General features: G+C 46.9%; 1 protein-coding gene across 2 annotated transcripts in view; it reads right to left on the bottom strand.

Moving 5' to 3' along the window:
• Positions 1-409: 409 nt before the first annotated feature.
• RAI2 (retinoic acid induced 2) overlaps positions 410-16,312 on the bottom strand; it is a 46,005-nt gene continuing 30,102 nt past the window's right edge. For both annotated transcript variants that reach the window (XM_066313927.1, XM_066313928.1), the window contains exon 2: positions 410-2,607. In XM_066313927.1, the coding sequence (XP_066170024.1) occupies positions 835-2,502 (1,668 nt within the window). In that variant the 5' untranslated portion in view covers positions 2,503-2,607 and the 3' untranslated portion in view covers positions 410-834. The remainder of the gene's footprint in view (positions 2,608-16,312) is intronic.

Raw genomic sequence — 16,312 nt, 5'->3', positions numbered from 1 at the left:
ATAGCTGTAGTCAGGCTGGGGAAAATTACGTGACTCTTTTTTCCCCTCCTGCCCCTGGCAATCAAATTCCCCAGACTTTTAGGCTTTTCTATTTTAAAAGACTGAAAACATTACTTAAGATGGTTTGCTATGGGTCTCTCACAGTTACTATGTCTTAGGTGTGCACTAGGCTGCAGTGCTCACTCTCACTCCTCTGGTGGCTCATTTGGGTGCATTGTTAGCAGTTGTTGTGACATGCTCTTCAACACTGCTGCGGGACAAGATAATTTTTCTTAGCTTTTTTTTTTTTTTTTAACATTTTAGGCTCATCACAAGTCAGTTGCAGCGCTTTACAGCTTACAGACTTTTTGCACGACCTTCTGTGTAGACTGAAAGCGATTTGGAAATGAGAAAAGAATGCCGCAACCAATTAGCACGTACAAACATTTATTTTGAAATTTCCATTCCGACTGTTATGAAGAGTTACATCATCAAAGCACTTTATGGCAGTGAAAATAGCTCTTACCCCTCTGACTCATCCATTACTCCATTAAAGCTGCAAAATGTGCAATCTGCTTGAAAAATAGTTTGCTTTTTATTCAGTTTCCCATGAAAAGTCAAAATTTGGTAACAAAAAAAAAAAAAAAAAAAAGAAAAAAATAAAAAAAGGAAAGAAAAGAAAAAACCAAACCAACCCAGCTTATAGGGACTCTACATCCAATCCTCTCCCTCTTCCCCCAAAAATAACTTACAAAGATAGTTTAAAGTTTTAAATGAGTTTAAAACTGAGTGCATCTTTTTATTATTTTTTCTTCTTCTTCTCATAATAATCTTAAAATTCTAAAAACCCATAATTTACTTTCTTGGAAAAAAGGCAGCCAGCCGTTGCTTCTTGATTGGAAGAATATGTATCTCCGGCGAGTTCATTTTCTTTAGCTTTACGCTCCTGTTTTTGACGGGTTTCCTGAGGGCCTCGGCGCTGTCCCGGGGCTCGGGCGGGCTCTTCACATCGTAGCACTGCAGCACCGAGTCCTGGGGCAGGTCCCTTTTGAAGGAAAAGTTTTTGGTGGAGACTCCCGACAGGCCCTTGATCTTGCCGCAGAAGATGGTGGGCACGGCATCCTTGACGGAGACGATGACTTTGGCCGTCTGCGAGGTGCTGACGATCTCGATGTTGTTGCCGGCCTTGGGCTCGCAGCCCGCCCTGCCCGCCTGTTCCACCAGCCACTTCTGCGGCTGCCGCAGCAGCTCGGCCGCGCTGCCGCCCGCGCCGCGGCCCTCCGCCTTGCCCGCCGCCTCCGGGGGCTTGCAGGGGGCGAAGGGCGCGGCCGGCCCGGGGAGCCTGTCCGGCGCGGGGTGGGCTCCGGCCTCGGCGGCGGTGGCGGGGCCGGGCCCGGCCGCCTCCCCGTGCGGCGCCCCCGGCTTGCGGCAGGAGGCGAGGGACAGGTCCAGCGCCCCGTCCTCGGGCGGCGGCGGCGGCGGCGCGGCCTCGCTGGCCCGAAGCGCGGGCGGCCCCTTCATGGAGAGGTCCAGCGCCTCGTTCTCGCCGCCCATCTTGATGACGGTGTGACGGCTCAGCTGGGGAAACTCCCGCGGGTGGAGGAGCTCGAAGGGCTTCGTCTCCTCCTTCTCCAGGGGTGTCTGGGTGCCCTTGCAGGAGTTGGCGGTGAAGAGTGGCGGCTTGGGAGGGTCAGGGGCCGCCTTGGCCTCGGCGCCGTGGGGCACAGGGATGGGGACGGGGATGGGGATGGGGATGGGGACGGGCAGGGGCACGATGACGGGGTAGGGCACCAGCAGCGTGGCCGGGGGCACCAGCGGGGACAGGGGCGAGCTGAAGGCCTGGGGTGGGAGCGTGGCGTAGTCGGGGGGCGGCTGACAGGGGGCTGAGCCCAGGGCGCCCTGTGAGGGAAACAGGTCCTGAAGGACGGCGGCGAATCCCGGTGTCTGAAAGACCGGGGGCAGGACGGGCTCCTGAGTCTGGCCGGAGGGCTTGGGGTCCAGGAGCTGGGGCTGCCCGACGGGGGTGGCGGTGCCGGGGAAGAGGCCGGCGTGCAGGGGGCTGGCGGGGCAGGCAGCCCCCGGGGGCAGCACCAAGGGCGAGTTCAGGTGCTGGAAGACGTGCTGCTCCAGGAGGACGGGCAGCGGGACGGGGCCCTGCGTGGTCATCACGTAGGGGGTGGCAGCATTGGTGGCCGGCATCTGCGGGGCCGCGCTGCCGGCGACCTGCAGGTGGATGGGCAGGACCACGGGGCTGTCCCCCAGACAGATGGGCTGCAGCACGGTGGCCGCCACCTTCAGGGCCACCCCGCTCTGCGACTCGGCCGGTGGCGTCAGCATGGAGGGCGCGGGGACTGTCACCAGTGGGGAAAGGGCCTTCTTCATCAGGTCAGCCGAGTTGATGTTCCAAGCCTCTGCCGTGATCAGCTGGGCCACCCCATTTTCCAGCTTGTTGTTGGCCATGGCCGAGGGTGAGTTGGTGACATCCACAGGCAGGTTTGGGGCATCCTTGTACAGCTCCTCCATGCCGCAGGGCTTCTTGGGCTCTGCCAGCACCACTTCTACATCGTTGTCAGTGGGACCAGCGGCGGCTCCACGCTGCCAGGAGCATCAGCGCCGACATAATTTGGCCTGCAAGCCAGAAACATATTTTAGGCACCACATAAATCTCTTCCCTAAAATAATATTTGCAATTGCCTGTAAAAACCCCATCGTCAAAGAAAAGCCATTAAATATTTCCACACTTCAAGCTAACGGCTCTGTAATACACCGTACTATATATACAGAGATGCTGGATATACATACAGCCCTGAGTGTTGTGCAGAACGTTTTGAAGAACTTATATTTAGCCATAAACATGGCCTTAAGGACTGCCTGCAGCCAAAATAACCTCTCAGTACACAGCCTGAAACAAGGATGGCCATTCCACATTTTTAAACAAAGCCTCACATAATGACAATGCATGTCAGAGCTGAGTGACAGCATGCTGTTTGAACTCAACAGAAGCCCCAAAACATTTCTAAAAATACTGCAGCCAAGAAACATTCAACCATTGGTTGAATTCATTCCCCTTCAGTACTTGTCCCTTTTTCATCCCAAAACTGCCCTGTGCACAATCAGAAAGGAGCACAGCCATGCCATGGCAAAGCAAATTCCAGTGTTCACTCTGCCACAGAGCTAGACAGAGACACTAATGTGACCCAGGCATCTGATTCATTAAAGGCTTGGGGGAAAAAAAATCCAAACAACTTAAAATCCATTTTGACAGCCCAACTCTTTATATGGACCAAGCAAATGGCAATTAAAAAGGAGTAGGGATAGTTTCTGTTCATGACAGTGGTGAAATATGCAGCCTGTTTCCCCTAAAGATCAACAACTCCTTCCCCTGGGGGGGGGGGAAAAATCAGTGAATTAATGGCACTAAGAAGGATAAATAATTTGTGCCCTGTGAGCTGCTGCCAGCAGACTTTGGCTGATGCTTGGCTGCTTCACCTGGTGCTGCCCATGTCTCTCCCAAAGTGTGAAGAGAATCCTGCCATAGTAATAATCACCATGGAAACTTGTCCAGTTTCAACTCTGTTACCATGGGAAAGCACCAGCACACCCCAAATGTACATTTCTCACCAGCACACAGCTGAATCCTGCTCCCTAGGAGCAAATGATGTGCCATCACCACTGCCCAGCTATCCAGGCTATGGAGCAAGGCACTTCCCTGTGTCCTGCAGGCACATGAACTGGGACTGGGATGACAGGAGATGACAGGGAGGGCATCACCACTCTGAAATTGAAATTGTCTGGGTGAAGGGTCTCAGCCTGGGGACGTGCCTGGGTCTAAGAGCATGTAAAAAACTCCTTGGCTCTGGTGCTTACAGAAATAATTTTCTGGCACAGATGTTTGTAAGACCAACAAACCTGCAGAGGTCAAGGGAAAGGGGAAGAACCCAAAAGTCCACAAACAGAGGCTTAAAAAATATTGAAGGCAAGGAAATGGGAAGTCTACTAAATCCCTCCAGAGACCTGTAAATCCTTGGATTTGGCAGTGAGATACTACGGTGAGTGCAGGACTACCTACAGAAGTGCCAGGAGTTGATAGCAGAGGCTAGTTGGGTAAAATGCTAATAATTTATCAGGCACATATGAGTTCTTAAAAAGGATTTTTAGAAGTAAACACATGAGTCATTTATTTTCGCCTCCTGCTGCTGGCTTAAGGAGAATAATTCTGGATTTTTCCCATCTCATGAAATGCTCTGCAGAAAAGATTCAAAAATATAGGGTTGGGGTTTTTTTGTTTGTTTCCTTTTTTCCAGCTTTGGCTGAGACAGATTACAGAAAGGCAGATACGCCAAAGTGCTGAAAACAGAAGCAAAATTAAAATTCCTTGTTCAGAAAGTGACAAGTATCAGTAAGAAAACCATTGGGCCAGTGTTGTTTTGAAAAAAAAGGAAGAGTAATTGTTCATAAAAATAAAGACTACAAGGAGACAGCTCAGCAGATTAAGCTATAAAAAAAAGTCATCATCATTTCTGTTAAGGAATTAAAAAGCCATTTTCTACTGCTCTTACATAATCTCTCCCTCCCTGTTTTTCAAATGACCATTTTGGTCTCTGCAGTGCACACCAGCATCTTTGCTCCTCCAGCTGCTGCAGCACAGCTGAGTGTTCTGCACACGACACTGTCCCTTCCCAATGTTTCTGTTTGCTTGAGATGTGTGAGATTGCAGTGTTTTTATAGAGAATTAATGATCTGGTGGGGACAGGAAATCACCCCCTGTTCCCCTGGCAAACCCATTAAACACTGAGAAACACAAAAATTAAGATGAAAATTATGCTGTGTAAGAGACTTGAGGGATTAGCATGCTGCAGAGACCCATGGAGAATGAGACAGATCACCACTGAAGATGAAAGTATAAAACATAATGAAATTTCCCCATTGCTGCTTTAAAAGGCGACAGGGCTGGAGGCAGAGGAAACGCCGAGGTGAGGGGAAGAAGAGCTCATCTATCACCCTCAGAAACCATGGAGAAAAGCCTGTAAGCTTGGCTGTATTTTTTTTCAAGGCACAGTCAAATATTGTTTTCCACACTGAACCCCATGTGTGCCTGGGATTAGTAAATACACACTGTTGGGAGCCAGGTCACTACCTCCAGGAGGGCCCCACTGTGTGAGGGGAAGGAGACAAGAAAGGTGAGGTGCAGCCCTTGACCCAGGTTTATGAGTTTGGGGTGGGGTTTTTTCCCCCTCATCTTTTCTATGTAGAAATGTAACTTTCTGTATTCCAGTACACCTGTTTCTTGAGGATGTCATCACTAAAAAAAAAAAAAAAATTATATATATATATATATATACACATACTTAAAATTATTTCCTGATCTTGCCTGCAGCCTGCAGTTTGGCAGTAACTGGCTGCCAGGTACAGTGGAGTCCAGCACAACTTGATCCTGCTCCCTGTAAAGCTATTTTTAGTTTCATTTGGGAGGGAATCCCAGGGCTGCTAAACACGTGTTAGACTAAAAATCTATTATCAAGGTCAGTAAGCAGGCAGAGAGAAAAAATCCAAGTCCCCAAGCCTCAAATGACAAAACTTTGAACATCTGAGATCAAGAGTCAGATTGAAGTTGTCCGAAGGTGTTTTGTAGTTCCTGGACTCCTTTTTTATATACTGTGTACATAGAGTACACAGTACAAAACCCTAAAAATCCTTGTGGAAGTGACTGAAACAAAAGTAAATTTTCAGAATTGGCATTCACAGTAATGGCTATACTATACTTCTCCTGGAATAAAAAGTCAACCTGAAGCATGTGCTGGGACTTGGGGATATTTTTGGTCTTTTAAAATTGCTGCTTCACTACACATAAAATATTCAGTTACCCGGTTTTTAAAATAAGTTTCATGTATCTAATATACATAAAAGAAGGTAATGTAATCTAGAGGAAGTGCCTTAAGTTTCCTCTGCCTATCATACCTCAGTCCGGGACAATCAATTTCACTTTCCCTACTTATCTATTTTGTATTTAATTTGCTGTTTGTTTTAACTGAAAAGAAGCCTGAAACGCTGAAACAAGCCCTACTGTAAATAACCCGAGCTTTCCCATCAGGATGCTGATAAGAGTGAAGTTCATGGCACTATGCAATGATGTGTGTGACTGTACAGGAAATGGTGTCTTAGCTATATACAAATGATTTGAAAGGTAGTGATAACTCCAGATTTTTTTTTTTTTAATCTCCTGCTGATGGCTGTGAAACAGACTTTTCTCAGGGCTGCTGTGTGCCTTCCTGTGGGGCTGCAGCACAGCTCTCCCTGTGCTCTGTCTGCTTGTCTGTACCATGGCTTGTACCTCATCTACGCAGAACTCAAATTATACTGTGCACACTATGGGAAAGGATTAGACGCTCCCTTTGTGGGATGCTTGGCTCAGTATCTCCTGGAAAATAGGGCTTCCCTTGAGTATAAACACAGCAACAAAGAGAAAACTAAAAATATTGACTTAATGGAGCTGCTTGAGGACAAAATTATGGTTGGATATGGACTTCAATGTTTTCCCAAAACGCTGCTTGATGCCACTGATCCAACCAACTACAAATCATTTTCTATACTACAGATTTTGGTCTCTACATTTTCAGCCATAGACAAAGGCTTTACCATAATATTATTGGTGTTTTGTTGCTAGAATAGAAAAAAAAATGTATTTTAATAAAGGGAGCTTTCATATAACAAATACATGGAACTATTATGACACAAATACACAAGTGGGCTCTCCCACGTGTGCAACCCAGAAATGATCTCAGCAGTGTTTGCCTTTCACATTTCCCACCTATTCATTTAGGCACCTGGGACTGAGAATCCTGGCTACCCCATGTATGCTTTTAGTAGCGTAATCCTCAAGCACCAAAGGGCAAAGGAGTAATCCCACAGCTTGTAGTAAGCTTGCCTTCCCTTCCATGTTGCACCATTTGTGGTGCTGTTTTTGATACACCACACACATCAGCTAGGTTCAGAGGCACCATGATGGCCAGTGGGGCCTCTCCCCCTTCTGCTTGCAGATTGGCTGATGGAGAATGCCTCCAAGGTATGGGGCAGGCAGAGCAGAGGAGACCTACAGGATATTTCTTAAAGCAAGCTGGCCTTCACCCTCTTGCTGGCTCACAGTTGGACCCCAAACACAGTTCCACTACTGAAAAAGGGGCTCAATAATCACTGCTTGGTCATCATAAAAAGGGAATCACTGGGCATGCACTTCTCTGTCTCCTCTACGGGGCACCAGGGAAACATCCCAGTATAGCTCTGCCCTCTTCCACCTCAGTCCCTTGACTTAAACACCCAACAAGCAACTCCCTGATAAGATTTAGGAGGTATCATTCAAAATCAATTGAGGGCAAGAAGAGAAAGGCATTGGCAAGATGGGCAGGATTCACTCTGGCACCAGCCAGAGAGAGAAGGGAAGACTACACCAGGGTATCACTGCCAGAATGGAAGTTACACTCATAGCCTTTGCTGCCCATCCCTCTGCACATCTCCTGCTCACCATGCACGTATGTACTGCCACATGGTACTTCTTACTCTGTGGAAGCTACATTGTGGAGGATGAGCTGAATGCTGCCAAGGAGCAGTTAAAAATAAGAACCTCATCAGACAATTTCAAAAGATGCTAGAGACATAACGCTCCAATGCAAATAATGCAACAGGTTTATTTTCCACTGCTGCATTTGTGGATCCTTTCAAGAAGCAAAGCTATTTGTGTCAAGGCTCCCATCCAAGCTGTTAAGCCCTGGGGAAACAAGAGAGAAAGGAAATCACTACAGCAGTGCAAAATGGCACATTATAGATGGGACATGGACAATATGTATACACTGCTTCAGCACACAGCATGATGGTTCTCAAATGCAGCAGTCTGACTAACTGATGGTACTTCAGTCTTTTAAATAGTTCAGTTGAATAAATACCACGGCCGTCTGCCTATTGCACAGGCTAATCGCCTGCAAAAAGCACATTAGAGTCATATATTTGCTAACTATATTGCTGTTGTCAACAATTTGTAGTTAGCAATTCATTCCAGGGAGAAGAGAACTCACTTTTTTCTCATTTAAAAACAAATCAGAGCAATTGAAAAAAAAAATCCTGTCATGGGCCTGAAACCAGCGCCTTCACTCCCAAGGGCAATATATACAAGACAGACAATAAATGCTGTGGAAGGAGCAGAACATTTTCCTGACAAATTTCAACCTGTAGTCAATTTTTATACCCAATTTGATGGCCTCACAAAATCCCCTACATTAGCGGTGGAAACTGTGACATACCCTAAGCATAAGGGAAACGGCACTTGCCGCTGTACTCCTGGATGTCTTTTCCCTTTTCTTTTTTCCATTCACAAACTATTTCACTAACTGCCTGTAACACATAACTGATGGGCTCTGCTTCCAAAAGGACCACTGTTTACACCATAAACATTATTACGTGTAAGCCAGCACTATAAAAACAGGGCTACCTTGAAATTATTTCAGATTAATCTTGCTATTCCCAAATCTTTAATATTTCTCATAGGCCTGTTTCTGGGGTCTCTGAACCATCATACTTGGGGGAACCTTTCACCAAATTTCTGAAAATAAAATATTTACAATCGTAGTTTATTTTTTTTATCCTTGGTATTGTGCAGAAACGCCTGGACAGCATCAACTTGCTTACCTTGCAGTGAGCTGAACACACACTTTGAGATGGAGACAGTGCATGCAGATCTAAAGTAAACCTGACACGTGGAGGATAAATATAAATTTGCCAGCCATAATTACTGCTGAGTCACGTGTTAAGTGATGTCCCTTTGACCTGGCTGGGGCTTCTGACTTGGTGCAGCTTTTGTGGTCCCAATTTCTGTTCAAACTGGGAAGACAAGTTACTGGATTTGTGACTGTAGAAGGACCCGTTTAAATCAGCTCTCCCCCTATACAGCTGGGAGATGTCAGCAGCTGCAGCACTGTGTTGGGACAGATGTGACAGTGCCCAGCCCTGAGCACCTACCATGGGAAAGTGCTGCCTGCAGACAGTCCCTGGAGGACTATCTTCTCACCAGCAGCTTCCCAAAAACCAAATGTCCTCCAACAGAGATGCTCTAGCCCATCATCTTTGCGGCTTGTGATCAACTTGGTGTCCACCAGGACACCCAGGTCCTTTCTTGCTGAGCTGCTTTTCAGGTGAGTAGCCCCTGGCACATAGTGATGCTTTTCCCCAGATGCAGGGCTTTGCACTTCTCTGTGGCAAAACTTCACGAGGCTCCTGTGAGCCCAATTCTCCTGCCTGTTGATGTCCCTCTGGATGGCAGCATGACTCTCTGATGTATCAGCCACTCCTACCAGTTTTGTCTAATATGCAAACTTCTGGAGGTACACTGTGATCATCCAGATCATTAATGAAGAGGACGAGTAAGGTGGGATCCAGCACTGACCTCTGAAGCACACCCCTATAGTCACTCAACCCAACTGGACTTTGTGCTGCTGGGCCTGTTCCGCCAGTTTCCAATCCACTCTCGGCTCCTCCAGCCCCTGCAGCAGCTGTGTGTCTGTGAGGATCTTATAGGACACAGTGGCAAAGGCCTTCCTCAATTTCAACTGCTCTTCTCTCATCTATCAGCTTTTATTCTCATGCAGCAGGTCAGCTTCCCACAGGGAAGGAAAACTGACAGTACACTGTAAGTCTAAGAATGTCTAAATTAAAACTATATGAGGGAAAAACTGAACTTACTCTAGGGATCTGTCTTGCATCAGAGCTCCTGAGGTTTACTATACCTTAACCTCCAAGGCTTTCAAGCATGCTGTGCACGCATGTATTTACTTTTGTAGCAGGATCACAGGAAGAATGCAGATTCATGCTAGCATTCTTAGGTTCAGAAAGTGAAGTGCATGATTTTCCTATGGGAAAAATATTTTGAAGATTTTTTTCTTGTCATTAAATATCCCACGTAACTGATTATTTAGTATAATTTTCAATCAAAACACTATATTCGCCAGCAAAGCGAAGAAAAATGAGCTGGTATGAGTACACAGAGCTAAACAAAACAAACAAGAGAGCCCTCACTTTACAGTAAAATTTAAAACCCATGCATTTTGTTTTCCCAGCAATCAATACACCAATGATAACAAGAGGAAAAGGATACCAATTAAACATAATTGCCAGCCCTGCTTCCCCCAAAACCTGAAACAAAAAGTACTCAGTGTCAGCCTAATAAAATATTTGTTCCTTTCCCAGTCAAGTGCTTTATTGAACAGCCCATAAAGCATCTCAGTTCTTACAAAGGATTTCCAAGTTTGATATCAGTGAAATGACTTCAAAGCCTCGTTAGTTCCCCAGTGGAGGTTTGCTCACTGCTCTGAAACACTTGGCTCCCTATTTTGTCCTGACTCCACTGATCCCAGGCACAAATATTTTTACCACATCCACTTGATCTTCTCCAGTATTGGATGAGCATCAGTGTGGCAAAGGCTGCCATCCAGTGCCCATCTCTTCTTGCTGATGTGACTGTCTTGCTTCTGCCGAGAGGGACATCCCACCATGGATGTGTTAACAGGTCTCAGCCAACAGGTTAGTGAGGTAAAGTTGAAAATCAGTCCTCAAAGTGCTATGCCAGTTTTGCAGGCAGAACATCTGACTTTTCCCTGTTATACAAACATGGTTTTGATCCCTTTGTCTGTCTCCCAACTTAGCCACAAAAGTGAAGCACACCATTCTACACCCTCAAAGAGTAAACCAGCTTCACCAGCTCAAAGCCAGTAAATCACATGAGGTGCTGCTAGCACACACCCGCCCTGAGAGACCCAGATCTTTAGGCTCACTGCAAACCCCTTCCCATCCACTCCTTACAGCATACACCAGCTCCAGTTAAAAACCACTTTTTCTTGGTGCAGACAGGGCTGCAACAGGGCTAACCTCAGCTTTATTATAAAGCCATGAGGTTAGAATAGCAAATTCCAACACTTCTGTAACTCATCTTAAATCAACTGAAAGCCACATTTTCACACAGCCTCTCATCGTCCTTATATAGCCTGGCTTAAATAAATAAATGAGAAGAAAAGCAAAACCAAGTGAAAAACTGAACCTTCCAGCTCATAGATCCTTTCTGCAGACATACGAATGCTCTTGCCTAAGAACACAGGAAGGGATGTGCAGGTGATTAACCACACGTGTGTGCCACCCAGCCTGCCACCGTGGGCTGAAAGGGATAAACCCTTTCTGCTGCCCAGACCTCTGGTGGCTCTTAGGACACATATAGCCCCAAAGGAGAAGATTTAGGGATGAAGAGCTGGCAGTAAACAACAGACTCATCAGCTCACCTTCTGCTGTGGGAGAGGGTGTCACTTGGGAGCACAGGCAGATATAAAGGTGCAGGAGTATTGGAGTGCTGCCCGGGGAGCCAAAGGATAGAGGAATCTTCCCTCCCCCTGTGCAAAATACGGTTATTTAATGCTCTGTCCTTCCCCACTAGCATGAGCAACCAAATGCTCCATCAGTTTGCCACTTCAAAATCAAGTTTATGCTCATAGTTTCAGATTTATTAGACTGACTCTCCTTCTCTCCCTCCCCATCACTTTTATAAGCCAAGCCCAACATTTCATCAGCTACACAACGGCACTAATCCTCAGCAGAAAGTATGCACACAGCAGACTTCAAGCACTCATGCACCACCCTATCTCATAATGTATGACTGGAAAAAACTTCCAAGAAAAAAAGCCTCTTATTTTCATCTTTGCAAAATTTTTAACCATTGCAAGAATTTTGTTTATAAGAGACAGAAAAATGTAAGACTTCTGTGATATGATTAAAAATGCAAGATTTTTTTCTTTGAATCTCACATCATTATACACGTGCTTTCCTCACAGCATTTGTACCAAGTGTTTCCTGCTTTGACTTTGAGGAGAAGAGAATTGACCTCTTCTCTCCACCATACCATGATGCATGAGATGTCAGATGAATTCTGACTGAATTCAAAATAACACCAGCATGAGATGCAGCACGATGGTTCTGATGGATGTAACAAGAAAACCTCAAAACCTCTCAACAATGACCAATTTTGCCCTCCTAGAAGCCTCTAGACTGAACAGGGAAATATGCCTCTGACAGACGGATCTGACCACAAGTAATATGGAAATAACAGAAAATACCAAAAATGTCACGTTGCATCTCAGTGCCACTGAGGGTGCCACTGTTCAGTCAACCAGTCCAGGTTATTAAATAATCATAAAATATACTGAGCTTAAGAGGACCCATTAGGATCACTGAGTCCAGCTCCTGGCCCTGCACAGAACACCCTAAGAGCCACACCATGTGCCTGAGAGCATTGTCCAGATGCTTCTTGAACTCTGTCTGGGTTGGTGCTGTGACCACTTCCTGGGAAACTGTTCTAGTGCCCCCTCACCCACTGGGTGAAGAGTCTTTTCCTGATATCCAACCTAACTCCCCACAACTCAGCTTCATGCCATTCCCTTGGATCCTGTCACTGGTCACAAATGGGAAGAAATCTGTACCTGCCCCTCCACTTCCCCTCATGAGGATGTTGAAGACCACAAGGAGGTCTCCCCTCTGTCTTCTCCAGGCTGAACAGACCAAGTGACCTCAGCTGCTCTTCACACAGCTTCCCCTCCAGACCCTTCACCATCTTCGCTGTCCTCCTTCGGATATTCTCTAACAGTTTAATGTATTTTTTGTATTGTGGAGCCCAAAACTGCCCCCAGCCCTCGAGGTGAGGCTGCCCCAGCTCACAGCAGAGCAGGACAATCCCCGCCCTTGCCCAGCTGGCCATGCTGGGCCTGATGCCCCCAAGACACAGCTGACCCTCCTGGCTGCCAGGGCACTGCTGGCTCATGTTCAACTCGGCATCGACCAGGACCCCCAGGGCCCTTTCTGGGGCACTGCTCTCCTGCCTCTCATTCCCCAGTCTATGCACAGAGCCAGGGTTGTCTCGTTCCAGATGCAGAATCTGGCACCTGCCCTTGTTAAACTTCATATGCTTGGTGATTGCCCATCTTTGTTATTGAGGTCTCTCTGCAATTACAGATTGCAATCAATTGCATTACCTGGAGTGTCTACAAATGTCCCACATGCACATGCATACAAGCAAGCACTTCTATCATGCCTTTTGCCTCACCCACTTGACTGTGAAGCCTCATGGGCAGCAGTCATTTTGGCACACGATTAGCACAAAGGACAGACCTCAGACTGGATTCCAGTCATCACTGCAATCACTCATGAGGATGAATGGGCACCCTCACTGAGGTGGCACAGGGCTGCCTTCTCTTTCAGAATAGCTGCTGGTCACTCCTTGTGTATGAATTCCTCCAGTGTGCCTTCTCCTCTCTCTTAACCATGTTCCTCTGCTGCCAGAGTACTTCTAGTCAGCCTAAGTGTGAATGTTGTCTGAATTTTACTGATCTGATACTCTAAGAACAAAGACCTTCTAGCCAGTTCAATGCAGTCTTCTCCAGCTGCTGTGGTGTCCAAGCTCTGACTGACACACTGCTCCCAATGCATGGAGTTGAGACTATTCCAAACCACGCCAAGACTACACAAAAAAGTAATAATGCTCTTTGTCATCAGGGGCCCAGACTCGGGCTACCCAGAGAAAAAGGGCTGTATTTCAGGAAATGCAGGCAGGGCAACCAGTGCTGTAAAAACAGCACTGCTATCACAGGTAAAAGTAAATAGCATTTTCCTGATTCTATGAACAAGTCAACCTGAACATATTCTGCAGATGCTTATTGCAAGAGGAAACAAGGTCAGTCCTGCCCATACTTTTCCATCAAACCTTTGGGGAGAACATACATCACGATGAGTGCACTATACCAAATTTTGTTATTATCACCTCCCCTATCTTAATGATGGCTGCATGACTCCATAAGAGAAGCACACTGCTGTAGGATATAGAGCCCCTGACATATTTACTGCAGCATTTTTCACCAGTAATTTCCGCTGCAATGTGTGCTATTATGTGTTCAGAAAAACTTAGGGAAACTGTAGGATGCAGAAGGACAATTACATCTTTCCCAGACGAGACCACTACGTTAATGGATCGGCGTCATCCATCACCATAGATCCTAAGTCCTCTGGGGAACGTCACCAGCCCACTCCAATAAATCTGACTGGAAGATCTTGTATTTGGCTGTTCAGCTCAGCCTCAGGAAGCAGTCTGGCAATGCAGTTCACAGCATGACTGTGGCTCAGCTCTCCTGGTGAGGTGATGCTGCTCTATGGCAATGAAGCTCTGGATATAAGAGGTCCTGCACTCCAGCATGTAAGGGCACGCACAGCTGCAGCCTGGCATTAATTCCCCACACAGTCAGTTCTTCAAAGAAGTGAATTTTGGTACATAGACAGTGGAGGAAGAAAGTTCACTGCTTCATTCCTTTCCCACCAAAAACAAAGAAAAGGAAATAAAAAAACAAAGAAGAATAAAACCAACAGTGAAAAAACCCCAAACAAACCTGCCAGCAGGGCAGTGCAGTTCTGATGTAATTTTTTTAATCTTCTTGGTTCTTCAGGCCACCTCAGCAGACAGAGCAGACTGTCTGACATGAAAATATAAGGTGATGCTCTATTAGGGAAGAACATACTTCTCACAGGCTCTCTCTTTAGGAAAGTCAAACAAATAACACAAATAAAAACCTCCATGGCTGTACCATGTCCTAGCCTATCCTTGTAATAACAAGAGGACAGGGCCTGAGGCTGTTTCTGCTTGTCTCCTGCACTAATGCAAATACAGCTGCAGTGTAGGAGCAGGCTGGGGGGAAGGTCAGCCCCAGAGAAGCCCTTCTAAGAGGCAGCTCTGAGCAAGGGGGTCTGAGGGCACTTTTGTCTCTCCTGATTCGTGTATATTCTGTTTCAGGCAGTGATATATTTTCCTGATACATTTTTCATGTAGCTGGAGCTAAGAGTTTTCTTGTATTGTATGGAGTGGGGAATGCCACACCACTGCTACTCCCAATGGCTTAACCATTTTGAGTCCTCTCTTCCCCGAGGCACCAGCTTTTCCCATTGACCCCACGCCACACTGGACCAATGTCACAGATGATGTGTGCAGTCCTTCTTCCTCAGCCTGGGTATACAATGAGGTGGCACCAACACCAGTGCCTATTATCCACTAGGACAGGGGCCACCACCCTAAATGGGGACAGCCTTGGGGTGCCACCTGTGTCTGTCCAACCCTCCCTATCCCCATCTGTCAGCTCTTAAGCAACCTGTCCCCAGGGTGAGCCACCCCTTTTCCCTGTCTCTGTGTGGGTGTGCACTGGGTATGGCGAGAGGAACAGGGATGGACACTGAGGACTTTAGCTATTGCAGCTCCTGCAGCTCCAAGCACCTGACAGAAGCACAACAGAGCCTGAGAGATTAGCAAACAAGGAGGAAGTAGTTTTAATTATATAACAACTTTAGGGAATAAAAACTGCTTATAGCCTGTGTAAGTTGTGAGAAATGAAATGTGCTCTTCTTGTCTTAGGCAAATGCTTATATTGGTAGGAAGCCTGTCTATGAAAACGACACTCTCACAGATAGAAACAGCAAGAGCACCCAAGACATGCAAAATATTCTGTATTTTCTTGGTGGGGTGTTAAAGAAAACATCTATGTTCATTGAAGACCCTGCTTTTGACAAAGGGGGTGGGCAGATGCTACCTGTAAAAGCTCCCCGTCATCCCTCTTCCAGTGGGACAGTTAGCATCTGATCTCTTCACTTGCCCCATGCTCAAGGGGTGAAGCCATGGCTGACCAGAAGGGCTGCTGCACCTTTTTGGCCCTCTGCATGGAAAATGTGGTTCTGTCCCACACCACCCCAATAATCTCCGAGGCTCCAGCTGGACTGTCCTGTCTAGGCACCCCACATGCAGGGATGGGTGGTCTGTGTGGAGCAGTGTGTGCCAGGCCACTGGGCTCCAGGGGCTGCTGCTGGCCTGTCCTTGCCCAGGATGGTGGCTGAGGGAAACCAGAGGCGTCTGCAATATGAGATGCACAGCAGGAATGAGCCGCACCACTACAAGGGTTGCAAAAGAAGCCCTGAGAGCTAAGGCAACAACCAAGAAAAAACCCACTGTTTTTACTGCCTGTCAATGGACATGCTCATGTGCCAAATTGTTGGTGAGCAGGGTAAACATCTGGGCAGCACAAACCAAACCAGAGGAGACAGCTGTCCCCTGGTGAGTACAAACCCTTTACATCCTCCCTGAAAAGGTGTCATGGTCCATGGCTCAAGAAGCCAAGCAGACAGCTGCTGGCCATGGCTGCATTGGGGAGGGTGGCCGCCAGGGAAGCTACAGTGGCCATAAACTCTGTCAAGATGTGCTCCACAACAAAAAGGCACCAGAGCT

The sequence above is a fragment of the Sylvia atricapilla genome, chromosome 2 (genome assembly GCF_009819655.1).
Source record: "Sylvia atricapilla isolate bSylAtr1 chromosome 2, bSylAtr1.pri, whole genome shotgun sequence".
In the NCBI taxonomy this organism is placed as follows: Eukaryota; Metazoa; Chordata; class Aves; order Passeriformes; family Sylviidae; genus Sylvia; species Sylvia atricapilla.
The sequence above is the reverse complement of the archived record's forward strand: the minus strand, read 5'-3'. Positions and strand labels throughout refer to the sequence as shown.